At 36.3% G+C, this 19,088-nt stretch overlaps 1 protein-coding gene across 11 annotated transcripts in view; it reads left to right on the top strand.

Moving 5' to 3' along the window:
- EDEM3 (ER degradation enhancing alpha-mannosidase like protein 3) overlaps positions 1–19,088 on the top strand; it is a 102,491-nt gene that overhangs the window by 44,711 nt on the left and 38,692 nt on the right. For 3 of the 11 annotated variants that reach the window (XM_015073313.3, XM_053209444.1, XM_053209445.1), the window contains 7 exons: positions 4,269–4,434; positions 4,683–4,837; positions 5,745–5,901; positions 7,926–8,117; positions 9,444–9,609; positions 12,807–12,992; positions 14,277–14,324. In XM_015073313.3, the coding sequence (XP_014928799.2) occupies positions 4,269–4,434; positions 4,683–4,837; positions 5,745–5,901; positions 7,926–8,117; positions 9,444–9,609; positions 12,807–12,992; positions 14,277–14,324 (1,070 nt within the window). The remainder of the gene's footprint in view (positions 1–4,268; positions 4,435–4,682; positions 4,838–5,744; positions 5,902–7,925; positions 8,118–9,443; positions 9,610–12,806; positions 12,993–14,276; positions 14,325–19,088) is intronic. The other 8 variants (XR_008293221.1, XM_027074363.2, XM_015073315.3 and 5 more) reach the window with 6 other exon arrangements.

Below are 19,088 nucleotides of genomic sequence, written 5' to 3'. Positions count from 1 at the left end.
ATTTTAAAACATTGTGTAAGTGCTGTGAAACATATTAAAGGGACATGAAATGCAAATTGGGATGTGACGGTCACTGGAAGACCACTGGAGGTTCTTGTATCTTGAAGGATGAACAAGGGTTAGGAAGAAGTACTAAAAGGACTTTGAGGCAGAGGGACTAGAGGCAGGTGAGACACAACACTCGTCATCTACTCAGAGTTATCCCTTAGTCCTTCACTCTGAGTATTTAGATAATAATTAATGAAGCTTGGGACCTACTTCCCTGATCATAGCTGATGAAAACTGGTTAGGTTTTTAGAAACTGGCATGCAGATACCAGCAAGAAATGAAAGCAAATAGGCTGTGCATTTGTTTCTAACATTTATTCACTGCTTCCCACCTTCTGGGTGCTCTTTTTTTTTTTTTTTTTTTTTGAGAGAGAGAGTGAGAGATGGTATGCAAGCACAGCGGGGGTGTGGAGAGGGAGCAAGAATCCCAGGCAGGCTCCTCACTGAGCATGGAGCCCCAGTGCAGGACTCGATCTCACAACCGTGAGATCATGACCTGAGCTGATATCAAGAGTTGGATGCTTAACCAACTGAGCCACCCAGGCACCCGGACACTCTTCTGATTAAGCACTTTCTGTGTTTAACTCATTTGATCTTGAACTCTCTGAAGTGTAATTTCTACTATAATCTTCATTTTATAGATGAAGAAGCTGAGGCACAGAGAAATTGGGGAACTTACCTAAGGTCACACATTAGTAAAGTTAAGTCCAGATTCCCATCAACACTTGAACTCTAAGAACACGAAGCTGTTGAACACCATGCTATTCTGGCAGTTCATTCAAGGAACAATAATTAAATACCTTCTTTATGCCAGGCACCACACTTAGGTGTGGGGATGGAAAAAGAAATTAGAATCAATTCCTGCCCTCCCATGACTTAACAGTTAGTGGAGAAGATAGGTGTATAAAGACATAATTGCAACCATGTGATTTGTGCTGTGGTGGAAAAAAGGGGTAACAGGTTGAAGAATTACAGAGGAAGACATGATTTATCCTGTTTAGAGAGTTCTAGTTTTCTAAATTTAACATTCTTTTTCTCCCCAGTGAATATTCCTTACATGACGTTGTTTCTAGACCTTTTACCACTGCCTTTGCCCTAATCTGCTTTCATATTCCAAAATATAGAGTATCTCTTAAAATAACAAGTCCAGAATTAATCACACTTAAGGTGTGCCTGGCAAAAACATCACTGTTAAGAACAGTTGTAAGGTTGCTAATTTTCTGAGGGGCTGATGGGTTTACACCCTCTATTCAATTGAGGATCACTGCTTCATCAACTCTGTTCCTCATGACAGCATTGAGGACAGCATTGGATCTTTTAGGCAGTTGGCCGAACGAAAGGTTGAGAAGTACTAATCCTCATCATTCTGTGTTATTAGATGTGCTTTAGATTTTTTAGCAGCTTTATTATATTCACCTCACGGTGAACTTGTAGCCAATTGACCTCAGTTACTTGTGGCCTGCTGACAAATGGGTATTCTCCACCCTACTTTTGAGTAAATGATTTTTTTTCTTTAGTGTAAACTTAGAACTTTATACTTACCTCGGCAAAATTTGGTTTTGTTGGGGTGTGTGTATGTGTATGTGTTTCTAGACCTAAAAGAGAGCTTGAATCTCATCTTAGTCATCTAACATATTACCTAAGTTCAGTGGGCTGCAGTTTAAGCGTACCTTAGCAAATTTCCATCTAAATTGCCAGGAAGAATTCTGGTTAGGACCAAGACCAGTGTACCTTATGGTGTGGAACTTGAGAGTTTGCAGGTTACAAGCTCTTTGCATTTGGTTGCTTATTCCTTTACAGATCTACCAATGCTGTCACCTGGGTCACCAGTGTCCCTGCGCCCATGTGCATACGCGCGCGCGCACACACACAATTTTCAGAATGGGACTCTCTGTATTTTCTTTATAATAATGATCACTGGAAAGAATTTAAATGCAAAAATAATATGAAAATCTTCGCTAAGACACTTCCCCTACATGCCCACCCTAAGATAACCACGGTTGGCAATTTGATAAATAGTCTTCCAGACGGTTTTATTGCATGTATGTTTGCATTTGTTTTTTTTGGTTTTTTTTTTTTTACTGTTATTTTTATTTATATTTGAGAAAGATACAAAGAAAGAGAAGGAGACGAATCCCAAGCAGGCTCCATGCTGTCAGCGCAAAGCCCAACCTGGGGCTCGAACTCATGAACTGTGTGAGATCATGACCTGAACTGAAATCAAGGGGCGCCTGCGTGGCTCAGTCAGTTAAGCATCCGACTTTGGCTCAGGTCATGATCTCACGGTTCGTGGGTTTGAGCCCACATCAGGCTCTGTGCTGACAGCTCAGAGCCTGGAGCCTGCTTCTGATTCTGTGTCTCTCTCTTTGCCCCTCCCCTGCTCACGCTGTCTCTCTTTGTCTCTCAAAACTAAATAAATGTAAAAAGAAAATCTTTGCTAAGACACTCCCTTACTTGCCAGCCCTAAGATAACCATTGTTGGCAATTTGATAAACCGTCATCCAGACGGTTTTATTGCGTATATGTTTGCATTTCTGGGTTGTTGTTTTTTTTTTACTTTTATTTTTATTTATATTTGAGAAAGATACAAAGAGAAGGGGATGAATCCCAAGCAGGCTCCGTGCTGTCAGCACAGAGGCCAATGTGGGGCTCGGACTCATGAACTGTGTGAGATCATGACCTGAACTGAAATCAAGAGTCGGATGCTTAACTGACTGAGCCACCCAGGCACCCCAATGATTTTTTAATACAAATGAGATTATATGATAAGATACCCAGTTTGCTAGCTTTACCCAACTCATACTGTAGTGATCTATCATGTCTCCATTCTTTTCTAAATGTTTCCAAATCATTTGTCTCATAATCAGTCTACAATTCACCACAAGTCAACACTGTGTTCATCAGTCTATACTTCTCAAGCTAACATTTTTTCATGATAGTAACTCTCCGTTATCATAAGTATATTGTAGGTTGACAGGGCATGTTTTATCTATTCTGAAAAGATTAACTACAAAATGTTCAAAAATTTTTGTGACATTACAGGTGAGTAATGAAAGTCATCCAAAAATGAAACATCATTGATGTGTAGGAAAAATAAAGATAGCTGTGTTTTGAGCTTATACGTATGCCAGGTGCTATGCTAAATAATGGACTTAGAGTATCTCATTTAGTCTTCCCCCCAATGTTAGGCAGGTATTGTTATGTCCTTTACAAAAAAATAAACTGAAACTCACAGTCCTTATATAATATCCCCATGATTACACAGCTAGTCAGTGAAAGGCCTTTTCTTTTTCCAAAGCCTGTGTTCTTATCACTGTGTTCCATTGCCTCTCTAGTTCATTCTTTTTGTAATACTGCTAAAAGTTTCATTTGATTTAGTAAATGTTTATTGAGTGCCTACTGTGTGCCAGGACTTGTGCTTGGCAGGAGATGTAAAACTATGTCATCTGTCCAGTAAGCCACAAGTTATTACCACCAAAACCTAGGACTCTTTGGGAGGTAGTAAATGTAATGAAATTTCATGTTACTGTAACTACATCTAACAGCTGTGCTTTTTCTGCCACTTTTGATTTTATTAAAAGCTTTTCTTTAAAATGTTTATTAAAACATTATAACATTGAATCATTTGTAAAGTCATATATATTTATATTTTTATTCCCTTTGTTCTATATTCCCTTCTTGACAGGTATTTAAATATTTACAGTTAGAATCATAGTCCCTGTGATTTTGTGTTGTACTTTTTTCTTGTAATTTTTTAGAAATGATTTCCTTTACCTTAAAACCTTCTTGTATATAACTTAAGTGTCTACATCATGAACTCCATCAAAATTGTATCACTTTATCCAATTTAATTAATATTAATTGACAATTCTTGTATGGCTCTTACTAGTAAAGTTTCATCTGCATTACCTCCCTCTTGTTGCTTCTCTGTAGAAGAAATGGAAAACTCTCCTTCATTGGAAGGCCAATAGGAAAATCTTGTCTGCACCATTGACAAGATTTAGTGTGCCTGTGTGGTAGGCAGTCCCTCTGGTCTTTTTCATTTCCTTGGAATATGCTTGGAGTCAAGACTATTACCACCGGGGGATAGATGGATTCTGTAGTACTTTGGACATCTAAATTGATACAGACATGTTTATTGACCTTGACTCTTTGGCTTTCAGATAGTTGGTATTTGAATATTTTTATGTTCTAAGATTTAATTATGACCTTTTATTTTAGAATGGATTCTTTCTTCTTGGCTGAGATGTTTAAATATCTTTACCTGTTATTTGCCGATAAAGAAGACATTATCTTTGACATAGAAGATTACATCTTTACAACAGAAGCTCATCTGTTACCTCTTTGGCTCTCTACTACAAATCAAAGCATCTCTAAGAAGAATACAGTAGGTTATGTTTTTTAATTAAATGTTTTATTGTCTTTTATGTGTTTATTTTTCCAAGTGAAAAGTAATCTGTGCATAGAATTCAATAAATATATGTATGGTAGGAGGAAAAGTACACTTGATATTTTCTTTGTCTCCTTTATTGCATCCTATATATTCTTATATTTCATTTAATGTTTCATTTGAACAAGCTGTAATGTTAAGTAAAATAATTATTTTTATTTACATAACATTCTTTTATATTGTAGACTTCAGAATATACAGAACTGGATGACAGTAATTTTGATTGGACTTGTCCAAACACTCAGATTCTCTTCCCTAATGATCCGTTGTATGCTCAGAGCATTCGTGAACCCTTGAAAAATGTGGTGGATAAGAGCTGTCCTAGAGGCATCATCAGAGTGTAAGATGTATTATTTTATATTTGTTAATATTAAAGTTAATTGTTCATAAATGATAGAGAATGTAAGGAACATATAACAGCCAAAAAGACGTTTACTTAGACCAAAAATATTGAAGCATATAGTTACCAGTAATTAAAAGTTATTCATTGGTAAAGTTATATGAGAAAGTTTATTCTGCAGTAATGTCTTTTTCTCATGGAAATTTTCTTACGGAAATTTTTGTTTAATGAACTAAGTATTAATGGTCAGTGGGTGACATATAGTAGTTTTTAACTTCTGTAGTTCATTTTTACCCAGAATAGTTCCATCAGATATTTCCACATGTCTTGTATATGTAGAAAATATTTAAAAAATATTTTTCCTTTAACTGTGTTTTCTACATAAGGAAAGTATAGATTTTGTTTTAATTGATTTTATTTTTTGATGAAGTACTTATTCTTGATTTTTAAATAAATTTTTTTTGGCTTAATGAGTTCACTTTTTCCCAAATAGTTACATTGAAAAGCCATTAATAAATTAAAAAAAATTTTTGAGTATTGTTACTCATTGATAGAAGTATTGTTTTACTTTTAAAATATTGGGAGAAAAGTCTGTTTTTCAAGGGAGAAATCGGTAATAACAAATCCCCAAGCCAACCTATCCTGTACCTTCAAATAGTTTATAAGACTGTTGACTAAGACAGTCCTGCAGATAATATACATGCTTTGATAATTGTAAAATATTTGAGAGTTATACCACTTAATAACCTAAGTAATATATGGGAAAATAACTGTTTCCAGTTTTTTCCAGTTTCACTAGTTCTATAACTAGCAATTTTGCAAATACCTACAATTATTTTTATTTGCCTTCTGTTTTTCCCCAGTTCTGATTTGTAGTTTTTTAAACCTTGTCTGTAATTACTTTTAGCAGAGAGGAGAGTTTCAGGAGTGGAGCTAAACCCCCTCTGAGAGCCCGAGATTTCATGGCCACTAACCCTGAACATTTAGAAATCTTGAAGAAGATGGGGGTGAGTTTGATTCACCTCAAAGATGGGAGAGTCCAGTTGGTTCAACATGCAATCCAAGTAAGCCATTGCTGTACTAATTAGATACCATCTCTGCCCTCTGTGGTCTCATTAGCTTGAATAAGATAATGACATTTGGCTTTCTAAAAGCTTTTAATAGATGATTTAGAGAATCATTCTAGAATTTTAGGACTTGGAGAGGTATCTTGGAAAGCCATGTAATTCAACCCTTTCATAGGCTAGATCAATTAAATCACAAAAAGGTTAGGTAGTTTGCTTAAATTGATATAGTCAAATGTAGGACTCAAATCCAAATTTTTCTGTTTTTCAGTCCCTTGTCTTTCCATAATTTAGAGCATAATCTTAAAAGCTAATAATTAGTTTTAATATCTCTGTAGTTTACAGTATTTTAGTTTCCAAAACATTCCTGAATCTAAGTATTTTATTCGTTATGGAAATCAAAAGTTGCATGTACGTGTCTATGCCTAGCAAAGATAACAAATTTCCCTTTTGGGAAAATTCCATTGTTTTTTTTGCTGGAAAAGCTTTCATAACATGAGGCCTTTTAATTACCCAGCTTATTAGTATATTGATTCTGAGAAAACTACATAGTTTGCTAAATAATTTCAACCTGGATCCATACCAGGTATCCCTTAAATTCAGCCTTCCCACAACCTTAGTTTCTGTCTCGGAATTCTGTTTCATCTCGTTGTCACATCCATCCTTCCTCAAAGAGTATTCTATCCACTTCCTTATGTTTCACTTACTGTCCCACCACTTCTCAGTAGTGGGAGTGACATCTCTAACTACATTACTTTTACTTATGCCACCAATGACATAATTACCACCCAATGGCCTCTTAATCCTTACTTGATTGAATTTTTCTGTAACTGTTGACTGACCTCTTTTTAAAACCTATCCCTTTCTTGGCTTCCAGGGCATTCCAGCAACATACATCTTTCCTACTTTTCTGTTCTTTGCTTTGTGGATTCCTTTGGAGCTCTCCTTTTTTGGTACAACCACTCAACGTAGGCACTGCCAGAGAACCTGGATCATACCCTTTTCTCTCTATACTCTTCTTCAGCAGTCTCCTCCGTTTCTACAAGTTCAGCTGTCGTCTTTGTACACATGATTTCTTAGATACACATAGGTAACCCTGACTCCTAATTCAGCTTTAGTCTGCCTGTTATACGTGTCTGCATCTCCGTCTCAATCTGTCCAAACCTGATTTAATTATCTCTTCCTGTCCCCACCTCAGTCCATCTCTTTTCCTTTTTGTTGTCCGTCTCAGTAGACCCTAACATCATTCTCCTAAGTCACCGAAACTGGACATATCAAGATAGGCTTGAACTTGTCTCTGTGTCCCAACCCTCTCTGTTTTCTTTCATCCTCTGACTCCTGTCAAATCCAAATGGCTTTCCTGTACAGTCTCAGGAATCCACCTTCTTTCTACCATAGTCAGGCATTCTTTAGCTTTTCCTCTGTTAAGACTCAATTCACATGTCATTCTAAATATTTCCCAGATCCACACTGGCAGAATCAATCATTCCCTTGTCTGTGCTGCTAGTCTACTTTCCCACCGGAGAATTTTATCATAGGTAATTTTACATGTCTGTCTCCTCTGGATACAAACTTCTTAAAGTGAAAGACTATCTCCCCACTTCCTAGTGAAGTGCTGGAGCCCAACACTAATAGATGCCTGATACATATATTTTGAATTTAATCTGGTTGTTGGTTCGTAATTCCAAAGAAGCGAAGTGTGGGTCAGGTATGAGGTTTATTTCTGAAAAGAGGAAGCAGTGGGGAGAAATCAAGCATAGTATTAGCATTTGAGCATTTGGTGGAAGTCTAATACTCCCATTTGCATCAGTGGTTTGTAGAACAGTGAAAGAGACATTGATAAAGATTATAAATTTACCTTCAGAAAATATTTCCAGAAGTAATATTTTTGAGGACAAAAAAAGCCATAAAGTATTTGATAGGGACCAAAACTGAAAGGGAAAATTATTGTAGTAGTATTTAAGAAATCAGAAAGTTGAAAGTTTTCATAAGGAAAGGATAAAATGAATTTGTTTTTTTCCTAGGCTGCTAGTTCAATTGATGCTGAAGATGGGTTGAGGTTCATGCAGGAGATGATTGAACTGTCAAGTCAGCAACAGAAAGAACAGCAGCTACCTCCACGAGCTGTACAGATTGTTTCCCACCCATTTTTTGGCAGGGTAGTGTTGACTGCTGGACCAGCTCAGTTTGGGCTAGATCTGTCTAAACATAAAGAGGTGTGTACACTTACAATGTACTTGTTGAAATTGAATTTAAAGTATTGTGTAAGTATTATCTAATTTCTTAGTCACTCTAATTTATTAAACCTAAATATTTAATTTATTAAAACCTAAATATTCACTCTCCCAGATTAAAGAAGATTAAAGTTAAAAACATATCTTGAAAATTTTGAGTCATAATTTATGTATACAACATACTTACAGGATTTTACTTAAAATATTGTTTAGATACTGTCATTTCTTGGCCTGTTCTCTAATTTAGTATCTTTAAATTATCTAACAATGGGTTTTGGGACTTTCTAACCACTACTAGAACCTTTTGTTGAACAATAAGCTAACTTGGAGCCTTAACGTAGAGAACAGCTCTAAAAGCAGAGGTGTTTTGGCCCAAGTGGCTATGGAGAGTGATGCTGAGGTCCCACCAGGCCAATAGGAAGACCACTAAGCTAGCCCATCCCCTTAGTTTTAACACAGGAAACAAAGACCTGCATTGCTAAACAGTGCACAAGTTTATCTAATTGGTTGCAGAGTTGGGACCAGACCCAAGTAGCCTGACCATCTAAAGCCAATGGTCTTGAACTCCATTACCCCTAATTTAGGCCATTTTTATATGTGTATTTTAAAGCTATATAGGTTTGTGGATTGACTCATCCATTCAGCACCTCTTTATTGAGTCCCTACTATATTCTAGGCACTGTTTTATTAGATGTTTGCTGTATATCAAGTTTACAAAGCCAACGAAGATCCATGCCCTCATGGAGTTTATGTTCTAAGAGAGGGATATTAAAACATCTTTATTTTAGCATCTTTAAAGTCAGTTCTCTAGTGGATTTAATTTTTCTAAGAAGAAGAACTGCTTACAGATTCATGTAGACTAAATCCAATTTTTTCCCTCTTTCAAAATTTTTTCTGGCTACCAGTGATGATTTAAAAATGGTTACCAGCTATTTTAATTGTGGGTGTGGGTACATAGTGAAACTGCCTACAGATTTACATATTCCAACTTTACCACTCACTAACATTGTGTCTTTGAGCATACTAGGTAAACTGAGTCTCAGTTTCCCCATATGTAAAATGGAAATATCATCTGTATTATTTTTGAGTTTTTATAAAGATCAGATTTAGTCATTTATGTAAAAATGTTTTATAAACTGCAGAGCACAGTAAAATGTCAGTTGGGTACTATATGATATGCAAAATGTTCAAAACAAAAATTTATATATTGGATGTGTTATCATTAGAAAAGAAATAAGGCTTATTTAAAACTCTAGATAGTGATTTGAGAAGATAAAGGAATATTTAAGTTACTTTTATTTCTGACAGACGAGAGGATTTGTTGCAAGCAGTAAACCATACAATGGTTGTTCAGAGCTTACTAACCCCGAGGCAGTGATGGGAAAAATCGCTTTGATACAAAGAGGACAGTGCATGTTTGCAGAAAAGGCACGCAACATTCAGAATGCTGGTGCCATTGGTGGCATTGTTATTGGTGAGTAATCCTCTGTGCCGTTGTGTTGATGAGGAGATGATTTTTAGGATTTTTTCCTTGTATTTTTCAAAATTTTATTGGAATTCATCATATTATTTTTACTTCACTAGTCAGTGTAATGGATGGGTAATCCAGTGACACTCTTAATAATTTCTATGTATCTTGTATCTTTTTTGAAAGTCTAGATTTAGGTTTCTGTATATTAATGCCAGTGAAAGTGTGTGTGAAGGTAGGATACCCCAAAGCACCCAACACTATGGATAAATAATGTGCTTTGAGATCCAAAGCCCCTTAAAGGCAAGAATTACACCCTGTCACCTCCAGTGGGGAGCCATTAAAAATACTCATTCCTCCACAAAGTTGCAGGGTTTGGAGTCAAATACATGGGGGAACAGTTCCTGGCTCTGCCACAAGATCATGGTGTAACCTTGGCCTTGGCCCAGCTTTAGTTTATCAGTTTATTCAATAGAATTTTTTTTTAAGCTCCAGTGAAAATGTTAATAAATATCTTTTAGGTGGTTGTAAGGTTTGGAGATAATAGTACATGAAATTTCTTAGCATAAGGGCTTACATACCATAGGTATAAGTACTAATTGCTAGCAAATTTTTATTTTCTTGGGTCTTTTTCCACTGAAATTACAAACTCAAATCATTTTACCTCTGCATTTCAACCAGTGTGTTCTGCTTTTTTATTTTTCATAGAAAATCACTTATAACGGGCAGCCCGTGACTGTCAGGGAAAATATGCATTTTGACACTATAAGTAAATAGTTTATGTTCAGAACTAGAAGACCTGAGGTCACATCCTAATTATGAAGTTAAGTTTTTATAGTGTCTCTCACAGGGGAGATCTATTTTTGAATTTTTTCTTGCTTATTAGAATAGATTTCCTTTTTGAATTCAAGATAAATAAAAAGACATTTAAAATAAGATATTAGGATTTAGGGGCTCCTGAATGGCTCAGTCAGTTAAACATCTGACTCTTAGTTTCAGCTCAGGTCATGATATCACAGTTCGTGGGTTCGAGCCCCACATCAGGCTTTGCACTGCTGGTGTGGAGCCTGCTTAGGATTCTCTCTCTCTGCGCCCCGCCCCCCCCCCCCCCCCCCTGCAGGTGTGCTCTCTTTCTGTCTCTGAAAATAAATAAATAAATAAAACATAAAAATATAAGGTTTATTTCAATGAAAATAATTTAGGATGTTTAAGATAAAATATTAGGATTTCTTTCAATGAAAAAAATTATTGTCTATGCCTACTTTAAAATTTTTTTAATGTTTTTTTATTTTTGAGAGAGAGAGAGAGAGAGAGTGCATGTGCGCACGCACAAGCCAGGAGGGACAGAGAGAGAGGGAGACACAGAATACAGAGCAGGCTCCAGGCTCTGAGCTGTCAGCACAGAGCCCGATGTGGGGCTCGAACTCATGAACCGCGAGATCATGACCTGAGCCGAAGCCGGACACTTAACTAACTGAGCCACCGAGGCGCTCCTGTCTGTGCCTACTTTTGAGCCACAGTAATGGAGTAGAGAACTGCATAGTCCAAAACATTCACTTTCTGGCCAATTACAGAAGCAGGTTGCTGATGCTCCGCTCAAATCATCTCTCTATCCCTAGTTATTTTCCACACAGAGACCTCTTTTATTGAAGAATTTAGTGCTTGTCATCACTATCACTTTGAACACCTCTTCACCAAGACTTTAAAATATAAAAAGTAAAGTCTGGAACATAAGTGGAATAGTTACCATTTTCCCTATAAAGTGTGACTCTTGTGGTATTCTCTACTCTGCGAGGTTTGTCAAGTCAAATGTTGTCTTTAGTAGTTATTAGTAGCAGAATCCTCTACTGAGTTCTGTGGGTAAACAAGAGGCAATGATCTTTATTCTCAGAAAATTTAATTTTTAAAAGGAAGCTTTCTTGTATTATAATTTCTTTTTCCTATTTTTTTTTGTTTCTGATGAAGTATTTTGTTTTTTCTAGTTTTAATTGTAAATAAATGAGCTAATAATTAAGACTAAGTTTTTTACCGCCAGTACTAGAAGTAAAAATTATCTTAGAATAATCATTTGTCTGCAAGAGACAGTAATTGATTAAACTGGTTTAAGATGGAAAGTTTGTTTACTACATGGGACTGGATTATTTTAATTGAACACGAAAGAAGTTCAACTGAGCAAAAATCATCAGGAACCATGATTTTTTTAAGTAGCATTTTTCACATCTGTCTGTCTCTTTATCTCTGGGTCTTCCTAGACTCTCTTCTCTGCATCTCTTTGCAGTTCTGCTTCACTCTCCAGCTTCTCACCAGCTTGTTCCCTCTTTGCCCATTAGTTCCAAGAAGTCATTGTAAAATTGCAGCCTCAACCATGAGTCTGTTATTTTACTAGATCACTACCCACTGCTAACCGGAGCAGTCATTCTGTGTGCCACTTCTAGGTCCTCCAGAGAGACTGTCAGGTGGCCATGCTTGTCTAGTCAGTTATTGCTAAGGAGGTGGGTCCTCAGAGCAAGCTCTCTGAGAAGGGACAGGGAGGTTCTTCACCTGGCGTGTGCAGTTAGAGGTGGACATGGCCGGCCCCGTGGTCAAACAGTATTAAGCAGTCCTACTGCGGTTAGCTAACCAATGTAAACTAACAGCAATGGTCACCTCAACTTACAGAGCGAAAATGACTATCATAATTCTTCTTTGTGAGCAGTATATAAAAAAGAACTACCAATAGGTAGTTTGGTAAATGCCATTAAAGGAAATCTTAAGCAACAATAAAATTTCATTCATAGTTCTATCATTGTAATCCAAGTCTTTGAGTGAAAAATCCAAGGCTTTTCATAAGCATATGGAAGTTTTTAGTCATAATCATAGAATTTTGAGTTCTACTTTTTTCATGTAATAATAATATTCTGTTTTCCTGGGTGTCCCATCAAGTACTTAATTATAATTTACTTATAATAGTTCACAGTTGTTCACAATTATAAGTAGCACTCCAGTATACTACTTTGGGAGTAAATCATTTTGCTTCTTTTGAGTTCTTTCCTCAGGATAAATTTCTAGGAGTGGAATTAGTGAGCCCCAAGTATGTTCATTTTTATGATTCTTGATGCATAAAATAAATGCTGCCAACAGGGAAAAAAAAACAGTAAAGTTTTGTCTGTAGATCTTTTTAATGGACAGATGTTTTTATGTTTGCTGTATTCATTTTCTGCTAGATGACAATGAGGGGAGCAGCAGTGATACTGCCCCTCTGTTCCAGATGGCAGGTGATGGGAAGGACACAGATGACATCAAGATCCCCATGCTATTCTTATTTAGTAAAGAAGGAAGTATCATACTGGATGCCATCCGGGAATATGAGGAGGTGGAGGTGCTCCTTTCTGACAAAGCAAAAGATAGAGGTAAGGGTAAAAAAAATCCTTGTTTTTGATGTAGCTTAGCATTAGTTTTACTAGTTTGATAACAAAAATGAGTTATAGAAAGTTATTTTTGGTGCACTGGTAAAAGAAGTTAAAAAGAAGATGCTTTCAAAATATATTTTTCTTTTGGAAATAAGAGTTGCAAAACATTTACTTTGCTTTGTTTGCTGACTTAGGATGCTTTCAGAATAATGTTTTTTACATGTAATTTATCATTTTTGCTATGGTCCTGCCCAGTGATAAATATACGGGGGAATATATCAAGAGAGTCAATTTAAATATCCACACATGTTCACCATTCAGTTCTGCTGATACTAGATCTTACATTTCTTTTATAAGGAATAAAAAGAGATTGTATCGAGTGGTATTGTATACAGTATACTAGTAGTTAGGTTTCAGCAGGCCACCAATAATCAAATGACCACTGTCTTGTTGAAGGCAGTACAAATCTAGCAGCTTCTACCCACTGAGGTGTAGGTTTATCACATAGGGATTTATAAGTTATAAGAGATATAAGTGATGTCTGAAGAACAAGGCAGCATGCCTTAATTCACGATAATATATAGTCCTCTATAGGCCACAATGTTTGTTAGTTATTTGAAAGCTATTTGAAACCCAAATTATTGTATAAACGGCAGGTCTTACTGGTATTCTCTTATATTTCACATCCTGGGATAGTGGAGAGATGAGGGAAAGTGAACCATCGGACATAGACTACTACCATCCTGCTTATGGTAGCCGCACCTCCTGATCTACTGGAGGAGCCTGGAGGGAGAACTCTATTTCTCCCATTACCTGTAAATGGCTAAAGTTGTGTAATTGGTGCAGGTTGTTGAATCCCCTGGGATGTTTGTTTCACAGATATGTAGGAAACTGATTCAATTCAGTGTAACTTCCAGGTGAAACAGTAAAAAAAAAAAGGTTAGCTATAACCTAGTGCTAGCCAAGTCAGTGTTGTTTTGTCTTATCTTCTCATTCTTATAGTGCTTTATTCTTCTTTGAGATCCTTTCAAGTGTCAACTATTTAAGAACAACGGAGTAGGACATATGTACATAAGGATGTAGAGTTGGGAACAACAGAATAGAAAGGATTTCTAATCTTAAATCCTCCTGTGTTTGTGATTTTATTTCCCCAAGTCCTTTTGCTCAACTCTTTCCTACGTATATGCATTTATGCACATCAAACACAGGCAAATTATTATTCCATATAAGTCTTTAATGCCTTTGCTTTTCTCCCCCCATTTTGTGCTACCATTGGAATTTCAGCAGCAATATTAAAAGGTAAAATGATTCCAAGCTACATTATTAACAGTAGTAAGTATCTTGCATTAATAAGCCTTAAATTATATATATGTATATATGTATTTGTGTACGTGTATATATCCACACACACGCATGTGCAAATATATATATATATATATAATTGTGTTTCAGTGGATATCATGATAATTATCTTGTTTAATGTGATTAGATTATTTTCATGTCTAGTCAGCTGTCCCATGATAATAATTCTTTTTCAATCCTGTCATAACAAATCCTGTGAATTATATATCCATATAATAGATGAATTCGCTAGTCCATGTCAATGCAAGAGTCAGTCTAACAAAGACGTTGTTTTGGCATGTGTTACTTTTGATCACTTTTATTTGAATACAGTATAAAGTATGTAAAATATCGACTTTGTTTTAGAAATGTGTATGTGTGTAGGAGTACATGGGATTAGGACTACAAGATCATAGCAAAGCATGTGCTTCCCATACTAGAGAAAGAATGTGAGAAAAGATAAATTCTATAGGTAGCGCCCCCCCCCCATCTGTGGGAGATATGTTCCAAGACCCCCCCAGTGGATGCCTGAAACTGGATAGTATATCGATCTGTATATTTGCCATGTTTTCCTATGCATACATACCTGTAGTAAAGTTTAATTTATAAAGTAGACACGATAAAAGGTTAATAATTATAACTAATAATAAACTAGAACAGTTATGACAATATACTGTAATGAGACTTAGGGGAATGTGGGCTTTCTCCAAATATCTTATTGTACTATACTCATCCTTCTTCTTGTGGTGATGTGAGATGATAAATTCCTACGTGATGAGATGAAGTGAGGTGAATGACATAGGCATTGTGACAGTATTAGGCTGCTAGTGACCTTCTGATGCTGTGTCAGGAGGAGGAGGGTCATCTGCTTCCTGACCATGGTTGACTGCAGGTAACTGAAACCTCAGAAAGGGAAACCGTGAATAAGGCAGGAGTGGATTACTGTACGAAAAGTATTATCTGAACAGTGTTCTATTTTAAGGACCTTGCAGTAAAAGGGCTTTACTTAAATTATATGTATTTTAAAGTTTTGCTGGTCTCTAAATTTGTTGAACTGTGATTCTGTTATAGAGTCATCTTTTGACACAAAGTCTTGAAAAATTCTCTTTTTTATGTAGGTCTTTCAGGCACTGTACAACTATATTTACTAAATCAATGTAACACTATTATCAATACAACAAAAAAATCAATAATAGTTTTAGTAAATCAACTACTTCATTCAGAATACTTAGGAAAATATCCTAAGAAGTTAATGTCTGTGGTGGTTGTCATTGATTTGTCTTGTGCCATTACTGCATGCATCAGTGTTTCTCTTCTGCATCACAGTCAGCTGACGTACTTGTTACAAGTGTAGATTCCAGAGTCCTACTCCAGAATATTGAATCAGACTCTCTGAAGGCAGGGGACCAGAATCTGACATTTTAAACAAGCATCGCAGATAATCCCACTCAGCTACACTTTAAGAAGCACTGAATAGTACTAAGTAGGCACTTTTTTTTTTTTTTTTTAATTTCCAGCTATGTCTGAGCCATATTGTACCATCAGGGGTACCAGGTAGGATTGTATAAGTACCCCAAACAATTAGCATCCTTAAAATCTCAACATTAAAATGTCCTCCAGATTGCCCTTTAAAAATCTCATTGCACAAATCCATACTTCCTGTATAATGTCATACAGTTTGGATCGAGCAGTTCTTCCCACATATTAATACAGAAAATAGAAGTCCAGAACAAGCCCCCCACTCCCACTGTTAACTGTCTTATTCTGAGAAGTCCCAGCCATTAATACAGAAATATCTGCAACAGTCCTATCTGCTAGCAAAAATGTTCACGTATCTTACTACGCATTCTTCAGAAGTAAAGCATTCTTAATTTATCAAGTGGAAACATTGCTTCCTCGGGTCAAACCAGTCATACATCTAAAAGTTAAGTTATCCACAGAAGTTTTAATATTATGTCTGTCATGTGTGCCCCATCTTCCCAAATTTCAAGAGTTTATAAAGGTACTTAGTCCAAACCTGTGCTCACAAACAAAATACACTGTGCTCTTTCATTTAGGTCCAAATTTCAAACAGTTTATAGTTAAGAATCCATTTCCCTTTCTCAGTATTTTCAAGGGGAAAAGACTCGTCATTTTAAAGGTTCAATACATTATCATGCTTGCAGTTTACAATGTAGGCCTGTGGTGCCTTAGGAGCTGTAGAAGGATGTTTTCAGGGCTACTCCTATATTTCTGTCTACCTGATAAAGAGGCAGACAGAGAAAATAGGGGAAAGAGAGGAAAGGTGCCATGGTTTGAACTGCTCAAGGTTGAAGTCTGGCAGTGTTATTTTTCCTAAGGTTATTTCCCACTGAACTCGATTGGGGTGAATGTGCCCTAAATTTGAACGGTAGGATTTGGGTTGCTATTGGAAAGGATTTGCTTCAGGGAAAAAAATCTAATATGTATGCAGAAGGCCTCTTTGCCTAGAAAGGAGCATCTGAAACCTTCTTTTAAGCAGAATCGATACATACCTACCCTCCTCCTACAACCTGGCATGCTTTCTCATGCGTTTTTGCATTTGGACATCTCTTCCCTCTTTCTGGAAATGCTCATCGATCCCTGTCCCCATCCCCATGGCCCATTTTCTCTTTGAGGACATTTAGCCATCCTGCATACCCAGTTTAAATACCACCTTCTTTATGGAATTTTCTCTTATTCTTATAGGTAAAATTTAAAAGTGTCTTTTTAATGAGTTCTACTTTGACACTCATATCACATTGTACTTCTTTACCTGCTCTCATCTCTGTATTCTTGTTTCAGCAAATGCTGGTTGTACAGATGAATGAATGTGGAACATCCAGTCTCTGAGTCTTTGCCAAGGCTCCCTTGTCCTTTTATTATTAAAACTCAATAACTTTCTTGTCTTTATATCTTGACATTTTCTTCACTCTTTTTTTTGCTTCCTGTGTTTCTGATCTATTCCTGAATTTAATGACATAGCTGTTAATGCTCTTAGGATCGTGGTACTCCATGCCAGTGCTAACAGGCACCTTAGAATCAAAATGTGTATTAGTGTGGCAGACACTGACTCCTTCCTTCCTTTTTCTATTTCTCCATCTGCCATTTTTACTTTCCTGATTGCTGCCTCTTTGTTATTTACCAGCTCTTCTCATATATTCCATGTGTTTCCAGACTAGCACTTCTTTTCCACTGATCTGTTTGTTTACTCCTACGCCAATAGTACAGGTTTGCTGTTTTGAGTGCATTTTGATATCTGATAAGGCAACTCTCCTCTCGCTAATTCTTTTCACAATTTCTTCACTTCTTGTTGATATATTCTTCCATAAGAACTTGTAAATAGTTCTATCTGCTCCCAAAAGAAAACAAAAAGAAGTAGAATGGGAACATGATGCTTTCATAGAAGTAGGAAGTTTTTGTTAAATATTATGACAGGAACATACCCTTAGCTACAAATATAATTAGATCTTGTTGTGTGTTTTCATTGAGATTTTATAGTATTAAGTAATATAGTCTTGTTCCTTTCATAATAAATTTGTTTTATAGTTTTTACTTTTATTGTGAAAATGGTACTTAATTTAATCCTAACCAGTTGTTACTAGAGAGAGGTTGTTTGCATATGTATCTTATTTTTACCCTCTTTATCAAGTTCTTTTTTTAATGGTATTTTTTTAAATTGAGAGTTGCTTTGAGTTTAAGCATACAATACAATTGAAAATGCAATTTGATCTTTTCTTTTCCTATATTTACACCGACTCTTCTGTTTTCTTAAACTTTTGTGTTAGCTAGATTTCCAAAATAATATTACATAATACATGTATCCCTCGGGTAATTTTGCCAAAAGCACAATTTTTATTACTAGACAAAACAGCACTACGCCCTTTCCTATCCTTCTAAAACTAGATTAATACAATTCTAGAAAAAAACTTGAAGGTTTTCTTTTTGTTTTCCCTTGAACTTAGGGTAGCCTAGTGTAAATGAGCGCCAAGCAACCAGTTTCCGCTTTCTCTTCTTTGGTCACCACCATAGTTTTCCTGATTGTCGAATTCAAGTGTACCTTTTCCACAGCTTAGAAGAGAATGTGGAGACTCCCCCAACCCCCCCGCCAAGAACTTAAACTTCCCTAGTCAGATAATCCTACTTAGAGTATGCATAAACACACCTGTCTGTACCTTCCTGCATACCTGTATTTCCTTTAGTTTTTCTGGTTTTATAATATGTCCATCTTCCCTTCCTTCTTTGATGGATTAACTCTACTTTTAAATCTGAGCTCAAGTGTCAGTTACCAAAGGAAACCCTCAACTCTATTCTTTCCTATTCCCTGTAACCTTTCCTAGCAACATAAAACATGTCACAGTTAGAGTTTTCCATTTATTTTGTGTGATTATTTGGAAATGTTTTCCCCACCTGGACTAAAAGATCCATAAGGGCAAATCTGGTGTCTGTTTTTGCCTCATTTTATCCCCAGTACCTTGCACAGTGCCCATCACACAGAGGACCCTCAGGACTTGCTTGCTGGCTAAGCACAGAGATTGAGGATGAGGCAGCATGGGGCATCAGTGCTGTGGAAACACTTTCTTGTAGGAACCCCAAATAGGATGCTTCTAGTGGCTTCATTGTATATTCATTACAAGAGGTTTAACCTACTCTTAGCCTTCCAGTGGATTTTAAAATTGTCTTATAATTCATAGACTTACAATAATGAAATACAAGTTTTGTAAATAATCTTAGTTCGTGTCTTTATGAAAATATTTA

Source organism: Acinonyx jubatus, chromosome E4, assembly GCF_027475565.1.
Source record: "Acinonyx jubatus isolate Ajub_Pintada_27869175 chromosome E4, VMU_Ajub_asm_v1.0, whole genome shotgun sequence".
Taxonomy (NCBI): Eukaryota; Metazoa; Chordata; class Mammalia; order Carnivora; family Felidae; genus Acinonyx; species Acinonyx jubatus.
The sequence above is the reverse complement of the archived record's forward strand: the minus strand, read 5'-3'. Positions and strand labels throughout refer to the sequence as shown.